General features: G+C 38.6%; 1 protein-coding gene across 9 annotated transcripts in view; it reads right to left on the minus strand.

Annotated features, from left to right (window-relative positions):
- The window catches only part of LOC124165096, a 97,846-nt gene that overhangs the window by 12,063 nt on the left and 67,589 nt on the right, over positions 1-18,194 (minus strand). For 3 of the 9 annotated variants that reach the window (XM_046542380.1, XM_046542379.1, XM_046542378.1), the window contains exons 20-22: positions 17,365-17,561; positions 16,536-16,763; positions 7,072-7,161 (exon numbers count right to left, since the gene is read on the minus strand). In XM_046542380.1, coding sequence (XP_046398336.1) covers positions 7,072-7,161; positions 16,536-16,763; positions 17,365-17,561 — 515 coding nt within the window. Of the gene's footprint in view, positions 1-6,624; positions 7,162-16,535; positions 16,764-17,364; positions 17,562-18,194 lie in introns of those variants that run through there. The other 6 variants (XM_046542376.1, XM_046542377.1, XM_046542375.1 and 3 more) reach the window with 2 other exon arrangements.

Genomic DNA, 18,194 nt, shown 5'->3' on the forward strand with positions numbered 1-18,194 from the left:
GGAGGAGAAATTATCATCACCATGTAAGTTTAGGATTCTCTCGGGAATCAATGGAAAGGCAGCAGGAAAGTAAAAATGAGATTAATTAAGGGAAAATGAAGATGTAAGTGCTAATATGCATAATTGGCAGTAGAAATTTCCAACGACAACAAAAACAAGCAAGCAAGGTGGCCTAAAATAAGGGGAGCACTACAGTGAAGATTTTAGACAAAAAAGGGATAAAGAACTACATCACGCTAAGCCAGGAAACACAAGGTAGAACAAAGATATTCATGACAAATTACTGATGTAAGGGGAAAGAAAAACACACCTATTCTAAGAGTTAATCCATAGGATCTACAATAGCGTCATTATAACATTCCTGTCTTCAAAGTCCCTGAATGGTCTCTCTGACAACAATCGTCATTTCCTCAGAGTTTTACACTTTCTTTCATTGCATAAAATCTTTGAAGCGTTGCTGAAAGATTTCTGCTTAAGAGAACATAAGTTCTTTCAAAAATTAATTTCTTCTCAATGATAAAATCAAACAAACAGCAACTTATAAACTCAATTTTGGTCGACCAAAGTCAAGTTCAAACTGATACACCAAACAAAAAGCCCTTTTGGTTTTTCTGAGTAGATTGCACTGCAGTCAACTTTCTGTGAGAGACATATGGCTAGGCTCAGAGTGGAGAAGAGGAATTGTTGTAGTTAAGAATACATAATAAATATGTATTTGACAACTGAGAATAAAAATAACCCTCACGTAACATTAAGTCGCTTCCCTTCAGTTTCTGCTGCAACGCATCTGGGCCTCAAAGATTGCTCTCACTTAGTTCAACCAATATTTGTGCTTGGCCCTGACCACGGAACCTGATTAAACTCTCATTTCACCTCTCCATGAGGAAGGGAAAAGTATTGCAGAAAGATCAATTACCTCAATGTATTCATGAATTCATTGAGAAAAAAGATGCTCTGCAAAAGATGCTAATCATTTGGAAGGATGGATCACTGTTCAAGGTAAATGTACGCAGGATATGTGCCATGTTCAATACCACATACATTGTGCAGCTCATGCTAGATAATAAATCTACCTCCAAAACTTCAATTTACTTTCTCTCGTAAATTGGCCCGTCAAGGTATATGTTCTGACAATTAATGCCGAAGTTTTCTTGGAGAGATGACAAACATAAAATATCCACACCAATATCACTGCAAATAATGCCACTGTGTGTTAAATTTCAATTTTATTTAGTGACACTAGAAGACTGGTTTGTTCCCTTGCATTAATTGTACTTGCATTGCTTGTAATGCAAGTACATATAAATTGTGTATTAAATAACAATAATAACGTCAATATCACTTATTATTTATCTGGATGTTTCTATGCGCATCCCAGCAGCTCCGTCATGGGACAACCAGACAGGCAACAACCAGAGCTCAAAACAAAAATAAATATCAAAAGATAATGAAAATACTGCTAACATTTAACGAGTAATATCTACGTATATGCATTACTAACATCCTACGGAAGACAACAGTACCAATCAATTTTCAATTGACCCACTGGTTACGAAGTCAGCAGAGGTTTGCCTTGTTTACAACAACTCCGTTAATTTTAGTGGTATAAACAATTTGTTTTCGGCAAACTGCCAATAATAGATGTGGCTTCTTTATATCAAAATTTCAAGTAAAAGGAACGAAAACTACGGGAATTCCAAGCGCTCAAAGTTGGGCAACTTGTTTTTTCTCGCAAAAAAAGGATACTTTTTTGAGAAAAAATGAAGTACAGGAAAAACTATTGAGCCGAAGATTTTTTAAAGTACATGATACAATGTAGAAATAAATTCTCTAGCGTATCATTTTTGTTGCATTGAAATTGATTTCTTCGTTTAGACGCTCGAGCTCCTCAAACTCGGGTATCTTGCTTTCCTTTACAGACAGTAGATATGTACTGGTTTTATATCCTCACTAGCTGACCCCGCAAACTTTGTACCACTTAATAACGAAGGATCAGTTTAGTTACAACATTTAAAAATCAAGAGCAACTGTACTGATTTGAATAAGTTTTGACTTACTGTAATAAAATAAGAATTCATTGCACTCAAAGCGCATATTGGTTGGGATGACGGGAATCCTCGGAATGAGAACTTCCTCATCTGTGAATTTTTCTTCTAGTATAGTCCCGTGGATCACAGTGATTTTCAGTTTTTTATTCACCAAACACGTTCCATTGCATAGTTTTGGCTGGTTTAGGTTTTGAAGCATCATGACCACCAGGCCAACCTTCAGCAATAAATAGGTAAGCCAGGCACATCCAAGAAGTTTAAAAATTCCCATGGACAGTTGGTGACTTCGTCTTCGTTTGTAGCATAGTCAATAGATTTGAGTTAGTGCAGGGTACCCATGATTTAATTCTGATTTACCAAGTTTCAGTCATCCACATTCTCATTCTTAACCGCCAAAATTGCACGCTCTCTAAACCATTTGTGATTTTTGTGGTTATCAATCATGTTCGGGAGCACTTTGTTGATAGAGCTCATCTTTTGAAGAAACAAAATTGCAAAAATTCCAAGGAGATGAAATCAAACTGCTCGACTTGTCGACAGGAACATGGCCATTACCGATAGTCAACAATGGCTTGGAAATTTGTTTACTCACATGGCAGTGACATGTTTGTTGACGATTAAACTCGAGCTGGGCTTGGCATGTATTAAACGATTTAAATATGTTTAAAATTATTTTCACAAAGCTCAGTCATTAAATTGGTAAAAACAAAACAAATCATCTAGTTTTGACCAACTTGACAGCTTTTACAGCATTACCAAAGCCTAAAAAAAAAACCCTAAAACCAAATAATTTTTTTTCACGAACCTTCGGTATTTTTATCCGGGGCAGAGACAAATCCAAAAACACCAAATATCATTACAATCAGTAAAGCCATTCTTGAGTTATAAATGGTGTAACTGACACGATTTACGGCTTTGTTTAATATACATATGTATATTGATATAATTTCAAAGGCAAATTTACGACATCTCTCAAAGTTTAAAATGCATGCAAGTAGACAGCACAGCAGTTGTTATGAATCAGTCGCCAAGACACAAATTAGGACCTGATGTCAGATGGTCAAGATTTCCTGATTACCCACTTTCATATGCCGACTTTGACTTTTCCTTGACCTGTGACAGCTCTTTAACATATTGACTGCCGCACCGGCAGCGAAAGCTCCCGCAACACCACAATGGGTCAGTATAGATTTTCCAAAGAGATGGATCAACTATGTCATTATGACACAGATGACTTAACCTTTGCCAGAGGATGTTCTGCAGGCAAAATATATGGAAAATCAGTGTAAGCGACCCAAAATTAATGCCTGCCGTAAAAATCCCAGTAGATAAAATTAGCCATCTTCTGTAGTTACAATGACCACAACTTGAGACTATGGCTAAAGGTAGGATTACAGAAAAAATAGAAATAAATATTTTCGAATGGATCACTTAGTGTGAGATTCTGGCACCCATATGTAAAAGTTTCTAGAAAAAAATAACGCTCCAACTGGTGAAATCAGTGCAATTATTAGCATGAAGGGGTTTTGTCAATTTCACATTCACGGGATAATCAGCAGGCGACTTTGGAAGAAGCGGTGTCACACTCATTCTTTTCAAGCGCTTTGAATCTGTGTTTTGTTAGTTTTAACAGCGAATTGAGGAAGAAGCCACCTCAGCACGAAAAGTAACATGGAATTAAGAAGTGAACTCTGGGCAAGACATTGATGCAGCAAAAGGAAACTTTTCAACTCGATTTCAATGATACCATGTGTGTCCAGTCGTACTTTGCAGCTTTAATTCTGCAGAAGAATGATAGATGTCATCCCATCCATCCTAATATTTTCTATGACACTAAGAAGCTAATTTTTCATCAATCCTAATTTATACTTATTGGTCATTATTTTTATAAAGTGGCCTTTTTGTACTTCAAAATGCATTTTTTCCCTTCATGATAATTTTCCTCACAAATACCATGAAAATATGGCAACCAAAATTCATTCATCCACTAACTTATACTTTATAGACATATGGAAAAATATTAAGAGGAGATTTTTTAAGGGCAAAGAAATGCCGCTACGTAAGTAAATGATGTCCTACTGTCCACAGTATACATAGCAACTAAAAAATTCCCTCTACATATACATATTTTCAGGTTTTCCAGAGGCATTGCTTTATTTTGAAGGGGGCTCTCCTGTCCTTTACGTGAGCATTTGTGGCTAAATATTGTTCCTGGTAAAGAGACAGAATCTGCAGTGACCCCAAACTGAAGTCAAGTACACAAGCAGTGATGTTAATTAGTATTCAAATATGTGAATAAGTAAAAAAATCAAGTAAAAAACTATCCTAACAAAGAACTTCTAGTAGTAGAAATGCATTTTAGGGGTGCGTCGACAACAGGGTCACCGCTCAATGTTCCTTTTCGTTAAGGAAGTTTATTGACTTCTGATAAATGCTTTCAATAAAAAGGGGCCTCCTATAGTATGAAAATCACAAGAGTTTGATTATGCCCGTGTTCATAATATATTGTATTACATCATTGATATTATCTAGATTATCACCCAGAGGAGTTCGTATATCTTGGTTTCCAATTAGTTCCCTACATTCAAGAGAGTATTTCATGCATTCTTCCAGAACGTGTCTCGCAGTAAGATGGCAATCACAGCGGGAGACTTGCTTCTCTTTGATGAAGATGTATGCATGTGTGAGCGTGGTATGGCCAATTCTAAGCCTAGTGAAGGCGACCTCTTTCCTATGGCTGTTCCTGACTGAAGTGATACAAGCGGCTGTTTCAGCTTTGATGATTCTGAGTTTATTACCAGCGATATTATTCCACAACTCTGGCCATTGCTTCATGCATACTCTCTTCCGTTTACTCAGACGATCTAAGAGATCTTCAGAGGAAATCCTATCAAAATCGGTGATGGTTTCACTAAGTGCCTCCTTTGCTGCTGTGTCCACAATCTCATTGCCTCGAATTCTGACATGCCCCGGGATCCAAATGTAAGAATTTGTAATGCCCTTCCTGCTCAAGGAGTAATGGGTATCATGTATGGACCGCACCAAGGGATGAAAGGGATAGTAATCTGAAATGGCACGGAGTGCACTCAAGGAGTCTGAGCAGATTAGATAGGACTCGCATAAAGTTATATTTTCCAGAGCATATTTTATGGCGAGAAGTTCTGCGTAGTATAAACTGCAGAGCAGGTTGAGTTTAGCTTGGATTGTGCTGCCACCATAGGGAATGACAGCGCAGGCACAAGCTTTTTGGATTCGGATTATGAGCTGTCAGTATATATAGGTATTAGCTGAGAATGGTGATCAAGAACTTTTAACACGTTACCTACCGGGGTCTTTAAACTCCTAGAAACGCCCATTCTGGGTGGAGGCGTTGAGATTGGAAATATGTCTTTGGTTTAAACATGGTTAAAAAGCTGATGTTTTGAATATAACTTTACCCAATCAAACGTCATGATGCATCAATTCATTATGAATAACGAACAACAACTGAAAATGTACTAACGAATACGTATTGTACGCTTTAATATTGTTTAGGTAGATGCGCCTAAATGACGAGAATCTTCGTCATCCGTCCGGAACGTTCAGGAAAAAAATGACGACAATTCTCGCCATCCTTCCGCAATGTGTTAAAAAGGAGCTTGTGCTCAGAGTCCAAAGTGGAGGACTTTGCTCCCTGCGCTAAAGAAAAAATAACATCTGGCCGTGGAAAGACCCACGGCTGGAATGAACTGCTTCTCAGTTTTCTGTGGAGTGAATGATGATTTTCTATTTTTTTATCGACCACCGAAAAAATAAAGAAACTAAAAGAGAGTTTTTATGATGGAAAGTTATAGGAAGATGAGCTTCCCTTAACAAGAATAAGTTTTCAGGGGAAAGGAAGCAAAAATCTTATAAAAATTATTCTTTGCTTTGAAAAAAGATCTGATGCTTTCTCGCCATATGCTGGTAGTGAAAGCTGTTTGGGTGCTCCACTGGGTAATCTCCTTCATGGCTGCCGATGTTGCCGACGGCTGATTCACCCTTGTGGATGGAGTATGACTCGTTCCTGACACGTCGGCAGCCATGAAGGAGATTACCTGGTGAAGCACCCAAACAGACTTCACTATTCTTTGCTTTGCTTCAGGAAGGACAGGAAAAGTCAAAGCAATGGGCTGGTTATAAGCATTAGTCAAAAACTGATTCTTCCATAACACTCTCCAAATTCCCAGAGTTTGTCCAGAATACCTGAATTCCTTGAGCAAACATCTCCAATTTTCATTGTTACAACTGAGTCTATATGGTGGTCACTGTGATATATATTTCAGTTAGGCGACGATTTCACATTCTGAATTTCATTGAGCCAAATTTGTCACAGAAATGACTTAATGGAGAGCAATATGACAAGGCACGATACGTAAGGTTGAATTGGTAGGGAATGCTATTAGTAAATCGTAGGCTTAATGGAGAAATATCCTAAGAAAAGACATATCTGGGTAAGATATATCTGCAGTGAGTCTGTTAAGTTCAAAACCTCATAAAGCATATTTTCATCTAGTAAATGGTCTTTCATATAACACCACTAAAATATACACTCAAATCAAATTTTTAATTGGCATAAAAATGCTTGATTTATTTTCTAACATTTATATAAGCTATTTAATCTACATATTTATGTTCCAACATGAAATTGATCTTCATATTTTTTATAACTATTTAAATTCAATGGATATAAACAATTGACCTTAAAAGAGGCAAGTGAAGGCCTGACACAGACGAGTGACACATGAAATGTATTTAAAGAAGTAAAAATTTCAGTCAGTGAAAAACAATGGAGTAAGGCCATCAAAATGTATAAAAGTATTTGCACAGTACAAAATTTTAAAAAATTGCCATCTATTATATAAGAACACACAGGAACCCCTTGACCTCCAAAAATATGGCAGTACTTTTAAAAAACCACATGCATCTCATCGCTTGCCCTTTCTACTTCCCCCCCTGGCGGCAGATGGCGTTCTCTTTGCGTCTACCATCTTAGAAAAATCACCTTTATCGTCATCGGGTGCATCGTTGCTGGATTCATCAGTTGATGGTTTCCTTACCAAGCCGAGAATGTTTAGCATGCTTTGAGGTTCTCCTGGTCACAAGGAAAGATGACTTCATTAACCAGAGGAAATAAATAGTGCTATGACATACAAATTGATTCATTTACACTATAAGAACAGCCCTGGGAAAAAATTTCAACAAACAATGACTCACTGAAAAAAACCTTTCTCAGCTATGCATGATTTAATAACCAAAACTTAGTACTTTCCACAGATATGTTAATTAAAACTCACAAGATGCGATTCACCACACTGTGGCATACTCATTCTCGCTACCTCAGTGCACGGCACGGTTACGTTTGGGCGACAGATAATGCAAGGATAGAGAAGGTGGGAAGGAAGATTTCAGTTAAGGCTAGGAATGACTTTGTGCAAATTTGATGGTCCAGAGAGGAACGGTTGAGTCGGAGGGCATTAAGGGGGTGAAGTACACAAAAATTTACTTACTCCAACAACATGACTTAATAAGTGTTTACTTCAGTATTACTATAGATGAGTGTGTTGAGCTAGGAGAGCACAAATGATGACACTGCAGAGGAGTGAAATGCTTAGTGCAAGTAAAAATAACGTCCATTGGAAAATAAGAAGTTGAGATTATTCCATTCCACGAGTGTTCGGCACAAAGTTACTCCTGAAGTCAACAATTTTGCTCATTCACAGCTAATTTTGACCTACTGAGATTGGTCAATATTAGCTGTGGTTGGTCAAATTGGTCAAATTCATACCTTTATAAAGGATCGTTCCAAACATTAAATCTTCCTACCCAAAAGCATTTTTTCATTCATAGATTCAACTCACATTTTATGCCTAACATTATGCACTGAGGTTAAATTAAGTTACATACTTAAATATTTAGTATTCAAATATGCCATTTTTATTACGATGAAAGGGAAATATAAGGCGAAGTCTTCTATTGGTGACAGCACAAATTAAAAATGGCTGAGGAGAATTCACATCAAATGGAACGTACGAGTATGTATTGCATCAGCACCCCATAAGCATTGCTAAGTGGAGAGGTAAGAGTTTACGCTTATAGTCTGTATACTGTGGGGTGATGCATGGGCCAGCCAGCTAACCGAGTCAGTCCTTTCCTCCCCGGTGCTTGCGGATCAGGTAGCTGGCGGACCCGTGCGCCACCCTGTGATGTACAGACAATAATTTTGCTGAAAAAATGAAATGGGGGGCAGTGTCACAGTACAGCAGAAGAAAATAGTAGTGGTGGAGTACAACATATTGTTAAGTATACTGTAATACATAGTGATTTATAAATAAATACTTGCAGGGGACTTGAACAGAATTTCATCAAAATCCAAAGCTGCCAAAATAATCTAGACAACTAGTATGGAATGATGACCATTGCTAAATAAGCAACGCCCAAACTAAATAAAAAGAGGGAAGAACAAAATGCAGATGCAATAACTCACTATTAATATTTAAAAAAAACTATTTTATTCACCCACACAAATGTAGAAATCCACTATCTTCTTCCTCAGCCAGGACAACATAACTCTCCAGAATAATATTCAGACCTGGTGATCCTGGAGCGCACAAAGCGTAAAATTCTCTCAAAGGTCCTCCCCACCAAGCTAGTCCCTCCATCACGCCCAAAATTTTGACACCAGACTCGATCATGATCATCAGAGCTGAGGAATGCCATTCCTGAAGGCTGTCCTGTATTTATACTGAGGGTATTTGTGAATCCAAGCAAAGTTTCTGACAACTGGTGGCCAAAAATCAAAGTTTTGGAAAGTTGATCGGGTTAATGAAGCTGTTTGAGGACAGACTGCAGGAGGCAGGGGTAGATCATACATACATGCCTATTCGCCAAAATGGCATCACGCTCAGTGAATAATTTGCTTATTTGTAATTAAGAATGTTTCATCTCATGAAAGGCTTATGCAATCCCGAGGGGTGATTACGTGGCCTATTCAACCCCTGCTAATTTTTAATTAAAGCACACCAGTTGTCAACACGTAATACATTAGGCCATTTGCACCCCCCTCTGTCAATGATGGTGCTGCTACATTCTAATCTATTTATCTATTTACCACACCTCCAAAAACAGCACTATTGGGCCTTTACATTGGGGTTTTCGATAACATTTTAATAATTTGAACAGGCACAAACATCTATATCCAGGATAAGGGTAACCTACCCAGACGGGACTCGAACCCGCGACCTTTGGTTTGGCAGGCAAGGTCTTTGCTCTGCTGCCACCAAAGCCGGTGGCGAGGCATCGTGCAGCATACACACACTCGAGGACTCGACCAACATTTGTACGAACCACTTGATAATGCAACACTGTAGCAGAACTTGTCGTGAATATAGCCCAAATGAAAACCACAGAGGAATGCACAGTTTTAAATCATTACCTAATCAACTTTAATATTAAAAACCCAACATGAGACATAAGGAAAGGCTATTTATTCTGACTTTACTTTGAAATTTTTTATTTTGCACCAATCACGACACTTGCCTTATAATCACTCACATAAGATACCCAAGTTATGGGGGATGAGGGACATGATACAGTTAAATTATGGTTAAAAAAGCTGAAATAGAATTCTAATGTGGTTTTAATTGGTGAGATATAATGAGTCCCTACTTTAAATTATCAACCTGTTCATTAAACGTGGACCTTAGTATGCTGTGGACTTATGTAGTTGCAAAAAATATCCATAGGCACGCATGACTATGGCTGAACTAGAAGTGCGTGATGACAGGGCACAGCAGTACACATTTCAAAAGGGCCAGACGATGGCAGTAGAATCTTCTCACGGCTATCACAGCCCCAACACAGGTGCAACCATGAGTGAAGAAACTATCGGCATCTGATTATCCTGAATTCAGTAATTAGAGATTCTTAAATTGTAAGTACGTGAGTGATAGGCCATATGTAACAACGTCACAGACTTCAGTCCTGAGGACAATGCTCAAGTCGGGCGTCGAATTGTTGAGAGGGATGGATGGAACGCACAGGAGAGTGCAGGACCAGAGAGAAGTTTATTCATTCTCTCCTTCTGAGTACACACACTCAGATGAGAGACCAAATGTAAATTTAAACTCATTTGCAGTGAGAAGATTGGAAAATGATTTTTAATATGATGTTTCTTTCAATTGCTAAACTTTCTATACGACTCTCATTAATTGAAGGAATCGATGAAGTTTCATGCAGTTTCAATGGCCAAACAAAGCAAAAGAGTAAAACGCACAAGCATAACTCAGGAGAGGAAACGACAGAAAATGAAAGAAATCAGACAGTAGCAAGGACAGAATACAATTTCTCACAAAGAATCCACTGGTGTCTAATGAAAGTCTAAAAAACAGAATGTTTACGCAGATCACAAGAACCCATTTAAAAAACTGCAAAATATTCAAAGCTTCCCAGCACCTTGGTGAACAAAAGAAATGCATTAGCTCATGAAATATTTACATAAAAACCACAGACAATGACCTTTGGTTAGGCCTAAAGGAAGTTCTATTGCTTCTAAACCGAGAATCAATTGCGACTGAGCACACTCAATGGAAGACAAGCACACAATTGTTTGATTCTAAAGCAACACAGCTTCCCCAAATCCATTCCCATTTCACCCCAATGCTTACAATCAATTAAATTATTTTTATTATCTCCTTTACCATAACAGAAGTACATACAGTAAAACTTCGATTTTACGCACTTCGATTTTACATCAAGTCTCGTTTTTACGCATCGACACTCAAGTCCGGCCGGAAAGCATAGGGAATTGCAATGGTGAAACTTCGATTTTACATCTTTTCTTGATTTTACACAGTTTTTCGATTTTGCGCAGCATAACCTCAGCCCCAAAGAGGCCGCTAATCTTGATTTTACGCAGTAGTCTTTCGACTTGTTTGGAAAATGCCGACTGGAGCAATATGAAGTTAGGTTATTTATTCGTCTAAATGAGTTGCAAAAATGAATACAAGAATGGTTGAAATGACGTCGCGCTGTTGAGCGTGAATCTAAAAACATCGCGAATCTAATTATTGCTTCACCCTACGCCCTCTGAGTAATATTTCAGGCTCCTTTACGAACGCGAATATCGCTCTTAGTTTAAATTTGCCGTAGAAGGATATCGATAACTAAAATATACGGCTATCCCCGTGTATGCGACGGATGATCGCCGGAGATATTAACATTATCACCTTTTGTTTATTATTCGACTTATTGATCGACGCTGATTATAACATATTTATTGTAATTACAGTAGACGATCGTTAATCCGGAATTAAGAACTACGGAATATCTATCCCTAACAGAAGGTTTTCTAGAATTTTGCGAACGCTTATGTTCTCCTTCGCCCCAGCGAAATATAACGGCGAAATGAGCCGTTAAAAATCCTCCCGTGCCACAATTTTGGCTTCCAAGGTGATCCAAAAAAGATAGTCGTACTTCTAGTATGGACGTAAGTCAATGGTGATTCATTACGATGGTAAAAGCAGCATACGGTGTCTCATTCCGCGGGCTAACCCCACATCTGCGGGACGAATGGAGGCGAGGGAAAGTTGATTGCGCGGCGCCCTTATTAGAGCTGATTCAACTTGTATCTCATTGTCAGTGGGTTTAAATGAAACATGGTTGGAATTTGAATAGCTATTAGCTTAACTCCGCTAGGTGGCAAGCGTTTATTTTTAACGGAACGGGAGTTAATGCCCTTGGAGAATAACTCGCGTCGTCATTGAAGTCAAATTCAAGACATGAGTGATAAGGCAGTCCCTTTAAACTCATGACTGGCTTAGTACCATTAAATCGAAATACAAAAAGTGTTCGGTGTTGTTATCAGATATGGGGAAGCAAAATATTACGTTAAGTCACACGGCTTGTGAGTCGAAGGTCCCGGCGCTGAATTCGCGGAAGAATGCAGACAGAGAAGCTATACCCGGTAGATTCTATCTACTAATGCTAAAATTTCACGGGAAAATTCTATTTTAATGCGTAAAAATTATAAAGAAGGAAGATTGTTCCGGACTATTGATATTTTTTTATTCATCACTGGCGGCATGACGGTAGTTGCGCGGTTATTTAAATAGCTCACTTTAAAAAAGTGATCTAAACACCGGAAAAATCTAAATTTCCGAGTATCCCGGGTCCTGTGTGCTCCGTATTATCTATGGTATGCTATTTGGAAGGAGGTAACTGACAGCTGGGGTCATTAGCGCCATGAAGTAAGGGCTGGGGGTATTGGAACCCTATGTTGGCATTAGCCAGGTTGTAATGATAGGCTCAAAAGGGACCAGGACTTAATGTCCCATCTGATGGACAGAGTGGTGCACTGGAAGTGCCCTCCAAATTACACTCAAGTAGGGATCTCTGGTAAGTTTCTGCTACTGCCAGGACTTGAACCCAGGCCCACAGGATGTAAAGCCTTTGTGATGTATAAGCGAAATTTTGCTCCCTGATAAAGGGGTTAATTTGGATGACTATCCTCAGATATCTCATTTCTTCAACCTCCAATCTTTGTTTGTCTGCAGTTGGTTCAACGGATTTCCTGAAAACTGCTTTTAATGAGAATATTTTCGAAAATTAGCTTCCCTGCAAGCATTTAGTATCACCATTCCGAAATTTCTTCTGGGTAACAGAAGTAATCTTAGTGCCAGAAATGCTAGCTATTCTACCATGTTATTCAACCATTGGAAACATTGTTCAGGAATGCAACATTGTTTCTCTTAAGGTAACACGTCATCAGTGGTGTTGCTTGTGAGTAAATAAGATTATTAGGCTTCATATTCTTGCCCCCAAATGAGTAATTGAATCCAGGAAACATATATCTGATGCGATTGAAAAGGATGTCATGCTCTTTTACCGTAATGCCTCACATATGAGACTTTTTCTGGATCCGGTTCTGGCTCAAATCAGAACTATACAAAATGTATGACTAAGGGTTCTAAAAATAATGAGCAAGTGTTATCCTGAAATCTATACTTCTCCTCAATACCAAATCTTAATTTTACACACTTTGATTTTACACAGTGCCCATATTTCGGTCCCTCCAACTGCGTAAAATCAAAGTTTTACTGTAGTTTGATATATCATCAAGTTTGAAAATCATGTTTTCAAGCATAAACTCAAAATTATTGTGAGTACGAGGAAAGTTTTCTCATGGCTCAGCAGAAGACCAGCTGGAGAGAAGAACAACGAGACCCACCACTGGACCACGAATTGTAGAAATGGGGACTATTCGACATACATATTCTGCCACTGACAGACACGGCCATCCTAAAGGTGTATTTCTGAGTACTTCCTGCAATGCTGTGTGGAAACTGTAATTGCTGATTGTAACTACGTCAAACACATACACTTTTGCTCAGAAGTCAATAACATGTAGAAATTATTTTCATTAATTTCAGGAATTTCATTATCATGTCTGAAATTGAAGATGAAGCTTAGAGTATTGCTTCATTTAGTTCTGTACCTATGTACCACTGAAAACTGCTAAAATACGATCATACCACCCTAAACATATCATAAATCTTCAAAATTCACTGTTGGCAGTGGCTTAACATCATTACTCAAGCCCTGGATATACATAATACTTGAAATACTTCCGTAACAGCCAAGATGGAACAACAACCATCGGGACCAACTCCACCAAGCCATTGAGTAATTTCAATCAGGAGGATGGTAACAACGGAGAGCTGAGTTTGGAAATGAATCCCGACCCTTTAAAAACCCCAACAGTCAACGTATGCTAGAAAAAATTCAAATCAGCACAACAATAGGTCAACAAACATTTATACCCTGACTAAAGAATGAGACGTGGAGCATATTCATATTTCTCTTGATATGGTTAGGTTGTACGTAGGTAAATAGGAGGAGGAAAACATTGAGAGAAAATGACTCGGATGCAGCGTTTCCCAAAAGCAACACTAAATGCTTCATAACAAACACAATCTAAAACACTTTCTGCAAACTACATCTCACCTCTCTCCAACATCTCACCTACAATTAGAGTAGAGCTGCAGTTGTCAAAATGATCACTGATTTCAAAAAATGTCAAATAACAAAAAAATTTCATTGGTCACAATGAAAATGCAAGTTAATTCCAAGGGAAGCTTCACCATAACAAAATTGTCATTTGCGAATGACTTTAAATCTTGGAGTTTTTACGTCAATTGCATAATGCTAAGGGGAGGGGGGGTGAGTGGAGGGTAAGGGGGGAAAGCAATGCTGCTGCATCTACGCACTGTCAACGCACGCCCTGGCCGCAACGCAGAGTCTGCTTCAGATTATATTGCGAACATCTCTTGAATATTTCCTCACTTAAAGGATGCGCACTTCCTTCCCTTCCACGCGATTCCATTGAATGCTAAGCCTACATACACATTCATAGCAAACTTCTTGATATGAATAGCGACCAAATCAGTCAAGTGAAAATGTAAAAGTGAGTGTCATCGATAAATAATTCATTTCAAGCTGTGGGGTGTGCACCAATTCGTGGAATGGAAATTCAAGACTAATCACGGCAAAAATTTGAAAATCCTTCAGTAACATAACTGGAGATGGGCCATTCAAATCCACAAATACTCGAATCCCACGAATCTTAGAAAAGATTTGAGATTGGAAAGGTTGGATTTTTCTTGATCAGTTCATGATTCAAATCCTTAAAATCTACATCAACATAACAGCCAGTAATTGCAACTCAAACAATTAATATACCAAATGAAATGAAGAATAACTTCGTACATTGAATGTATTTGCCACGGTATGCTGTCATTGGATTTTAGTTAGTCACTTTACGTTAAGTAACGTAGCATAAAAATAGATTAATTAAATTAACTAAGAGACATTAATCTATAATTATTTTAACACGCTCACTGCCGCATCAGTCATAATGACTCAAAACTGAATCACTTTTTTGACATGTCATAGCACCCTGTTGGTCACAGCTGATTTAGTGCCAAGTATATGACGTGAAGATGACACTGCATGCATGGCGGACTGCACTCGGAAACTCAGATGGAAAGGATACAAGTATTAAAGCAAAAGGGAAAAGAAATACACTTTGGCACAATGGGTGAATTCGTCTGAAAATCCATGGCAGTGAACGCGTTAAATAAGAGTCATTGCAGCAGCTGCATCTAGCATTGTATACACTGACATTGAATTATTATTATACAGGGCAGAAAAAAATAGCATCGTGAAATTTTAGCCCTCGATAGCTGATGCCAGCAGGAAACAAAATTACTAACGTTTAGGTCGAAAAAACACCATTTTTAAACAGCAGAAATTTTGAGCAAAGCTCTTTGATTGGCCGCCAAGTTTTCCCCGTTAGTGGATGCCTTGGACACATCGGCAGGCAGATCATTCAAGTCATGAGTTGACCAGGGCATCTGGCAACAGTGAAACTTGTGGTCAATTAAGAGTGCTTGGCTCAAAGTTTCCGTGGTTTAAAAATGGTGAGTTTTCTACCTGAACGTCATTTGTAATTTTGGCTCCTTCTTGCACCAACTATCCATAGTTAAACTTTCATGACACAACTTTTCAAAATGGTTCATGGTTTTTGCCTCTGTAATTATTAAATTAACATCACCTGCATCTTTCTTAATAAATTTATCATCACAGTCATAACTACTGATTCACAACAATTTTAGAAATAAACAATTGATGGCACCAACCTCCTTTCTACTACAATTCGTGGAAGTTATTAAGGCCCTAAGAATCAACATTCAGTAAATGTAGGTACAAATTGAACAGCTACCCTAAAGATATTGAAGTTAAGCTCCATAACAATGAAAATAGACCTTAATTTTTGCAAAATGTGAATACATAAAATCTACAAAAGTGCAATCACCATGCATTTATTGATATGATTACATTCCTTTCTTCTTCTTGGCAATGAGAGCTTCCAAAGACCCTGCAATCTCCCATAAATTCAATCAAAAATTGAGTTTCACCAACCATATACTAACAAAAATAAAATATTCTGAAAAGCACTAACAAGCTGCCACTTAATCTTAGTAATTGATCCCACAGCACTTCCAACAATTACAGGGGAAAATAAGAAAATAAAGAAGGATTTCTACCAACAAGGGCATTGACATTAAACCACTTTGCATGAAACAGAAACACAAATAAGAAATAGTTGTAAGCTGTGACTGCAATGCTGATGAGAGATTGGCCCACAATCTATCGTTTACACTTGCTGTTTGACTGTCTGCTTGGAAAATAATTTTTTATCGAAAAAAAAAAAAAAAATGATCAGTGCAACAGAATGGCAATGCAATTTCCCAAATTGTGCATTTCTATTTTTACTAGGCATTTGGTGGTACGGTGGTTTATGGCAGAAGAATAAGGGGAATAAATGTAGCTTCACAAAATCACAGCAAGTGAATGGGCATCAGGGCAGAGAGGAATGGATATTGGCCAGCGCCACCAGTTGAGAGGTACCATTGGTTCTTGCAGCAGAGGCACCAGCGGCAGGAGCAGGGGACGCAGCCGAAGACGACGATGTCATACGCTCGGCATACGCCTTCATCATCTGGTCCGAGGGGTCCTGGTCAGCTTGGTCGTCGAGGGTGACCAGAGGAGGGAAGGATGCAGACTGCCTCTCCAGCTCTTTCGAAGCCTCGACGCTGGCGTAAGCCGTGCGACATTCGCTCTTCACAAGGTGAGTGGCTGCAGCAGAAAAAGACAAACACATGTCATTTCACGAAACACAGTCACCTGCAGGAAATTCCAGATTTATGAACGTCTTTCTTCATTATTATTACGAAAGGCCAACTGTCAAATACTCAAACGCCACAAATAACGAAGTAGCCATGACATTCAAAATAAATAAATATGCCCATTGAATATATATTAAGGCTTTGACATCTTGGAGGTAATTGACATTACTTGCTTTACCAAAATCTACTTTCTACTTTTAACCGTTTATTGCTTGTGAACCAACCCAATCGATAAACTTCAGAAATGCCGAGGGGAATTTTTTGGAGCTTCCCATTTGACTTAAGTGTGAAGCCTGTTTGCCTTGGTTGGAGTGGGTTCTTTACTTAAGCGATCCACATATTTTATCCCACCGTGACCTCTGAGTGAGGGTCCTGCCCCTTGGGAATATGGCTGACCACTCTGTGCACGTTCACAGCTGGAAAGCTCCAGAGCTGCTTCTTTGACCAAATGAACCTGTTGAAGTCTCTCCTTTCATAAGGACATCATAGCAATGAATATCCTCGTTAATGCCCACACAAAAATTGATTGTCAGCAGAGGATTACAACTCACCAAGAGCGTTGCCAGAGAGGGATCCAAAGCCGCAGATGCAGTACATGGCCACAGCCAACTTCCCCTTCTTCCCATCCTCCACTTTGATCTCGGCCAACATTTTCTGCTCCGCTGGGGCGTGAAACTCATCGGCATGCATCTGCAGCGCCTTCACGCAGCACGTCGAGAAACGACACTGTAGGCATGTCATGTTTGTCCTGCAAAAGATTCAAAATACTGCCATCAACACCCGAGAGGTAATAGTCCTTCATCAAAGAAATCCAAATCTATTACAGTACTCTCATTTGTATGAACGTTTTTATGAAGTTCTTGTTATTAAGAAGCAAATAGTTGGTCCCGACGAAAAGGCCTATCCAATCTATAGTAAAAGAAACGTTATCAAGACATCTTTGTTATTTCGAAAATACAAATCTGTCCTGGTCCCGGCAGTTACAAAATGAACTTTATTACACAGTTACACGAATAAGCAATTTGTAAAGCAATAAGCATTTAGGTGGATATGAGCGTTTCTACGTAACTGTCATACTAGGGTTCAAAAATTCAATTTGAGGTAAATGGACCGTTCAAAGTCCTGACATGGTGTAAATATTCCAAATTTTAATAATCCGTACCTGTTTATCCCCATACTCCAACCATTTTTTACGAAAACGCCGCGGAATTGAGCTCTCGTATCACATGAGCAAATGATTCCGTTTACAGAGCCATTATATTACTGAAGATTTCGCACTAAGATAAGATTTTTCTATGAAAATTTACAGTTAACCATTCTCCCCAATCATGACTGTGTCTTACCAATCCATTTCATCAATACTTGAAAGCCACATGGTCAT

The sequence above is a fragment of the Ischnura elegans genome, chromosome 9 (assembly GCF_921293095.1).
Source record: "Ischnura elegans chromosome 9, ioIscEleg1.1, whole genome shotgun sequence".
Classification (NCBI taxonomy): Eukaryota; Metazoa; Arthropoda; class Insecta; order Odonata; family Coenagrionidae; genus Ischnura; species Ischnura elegans.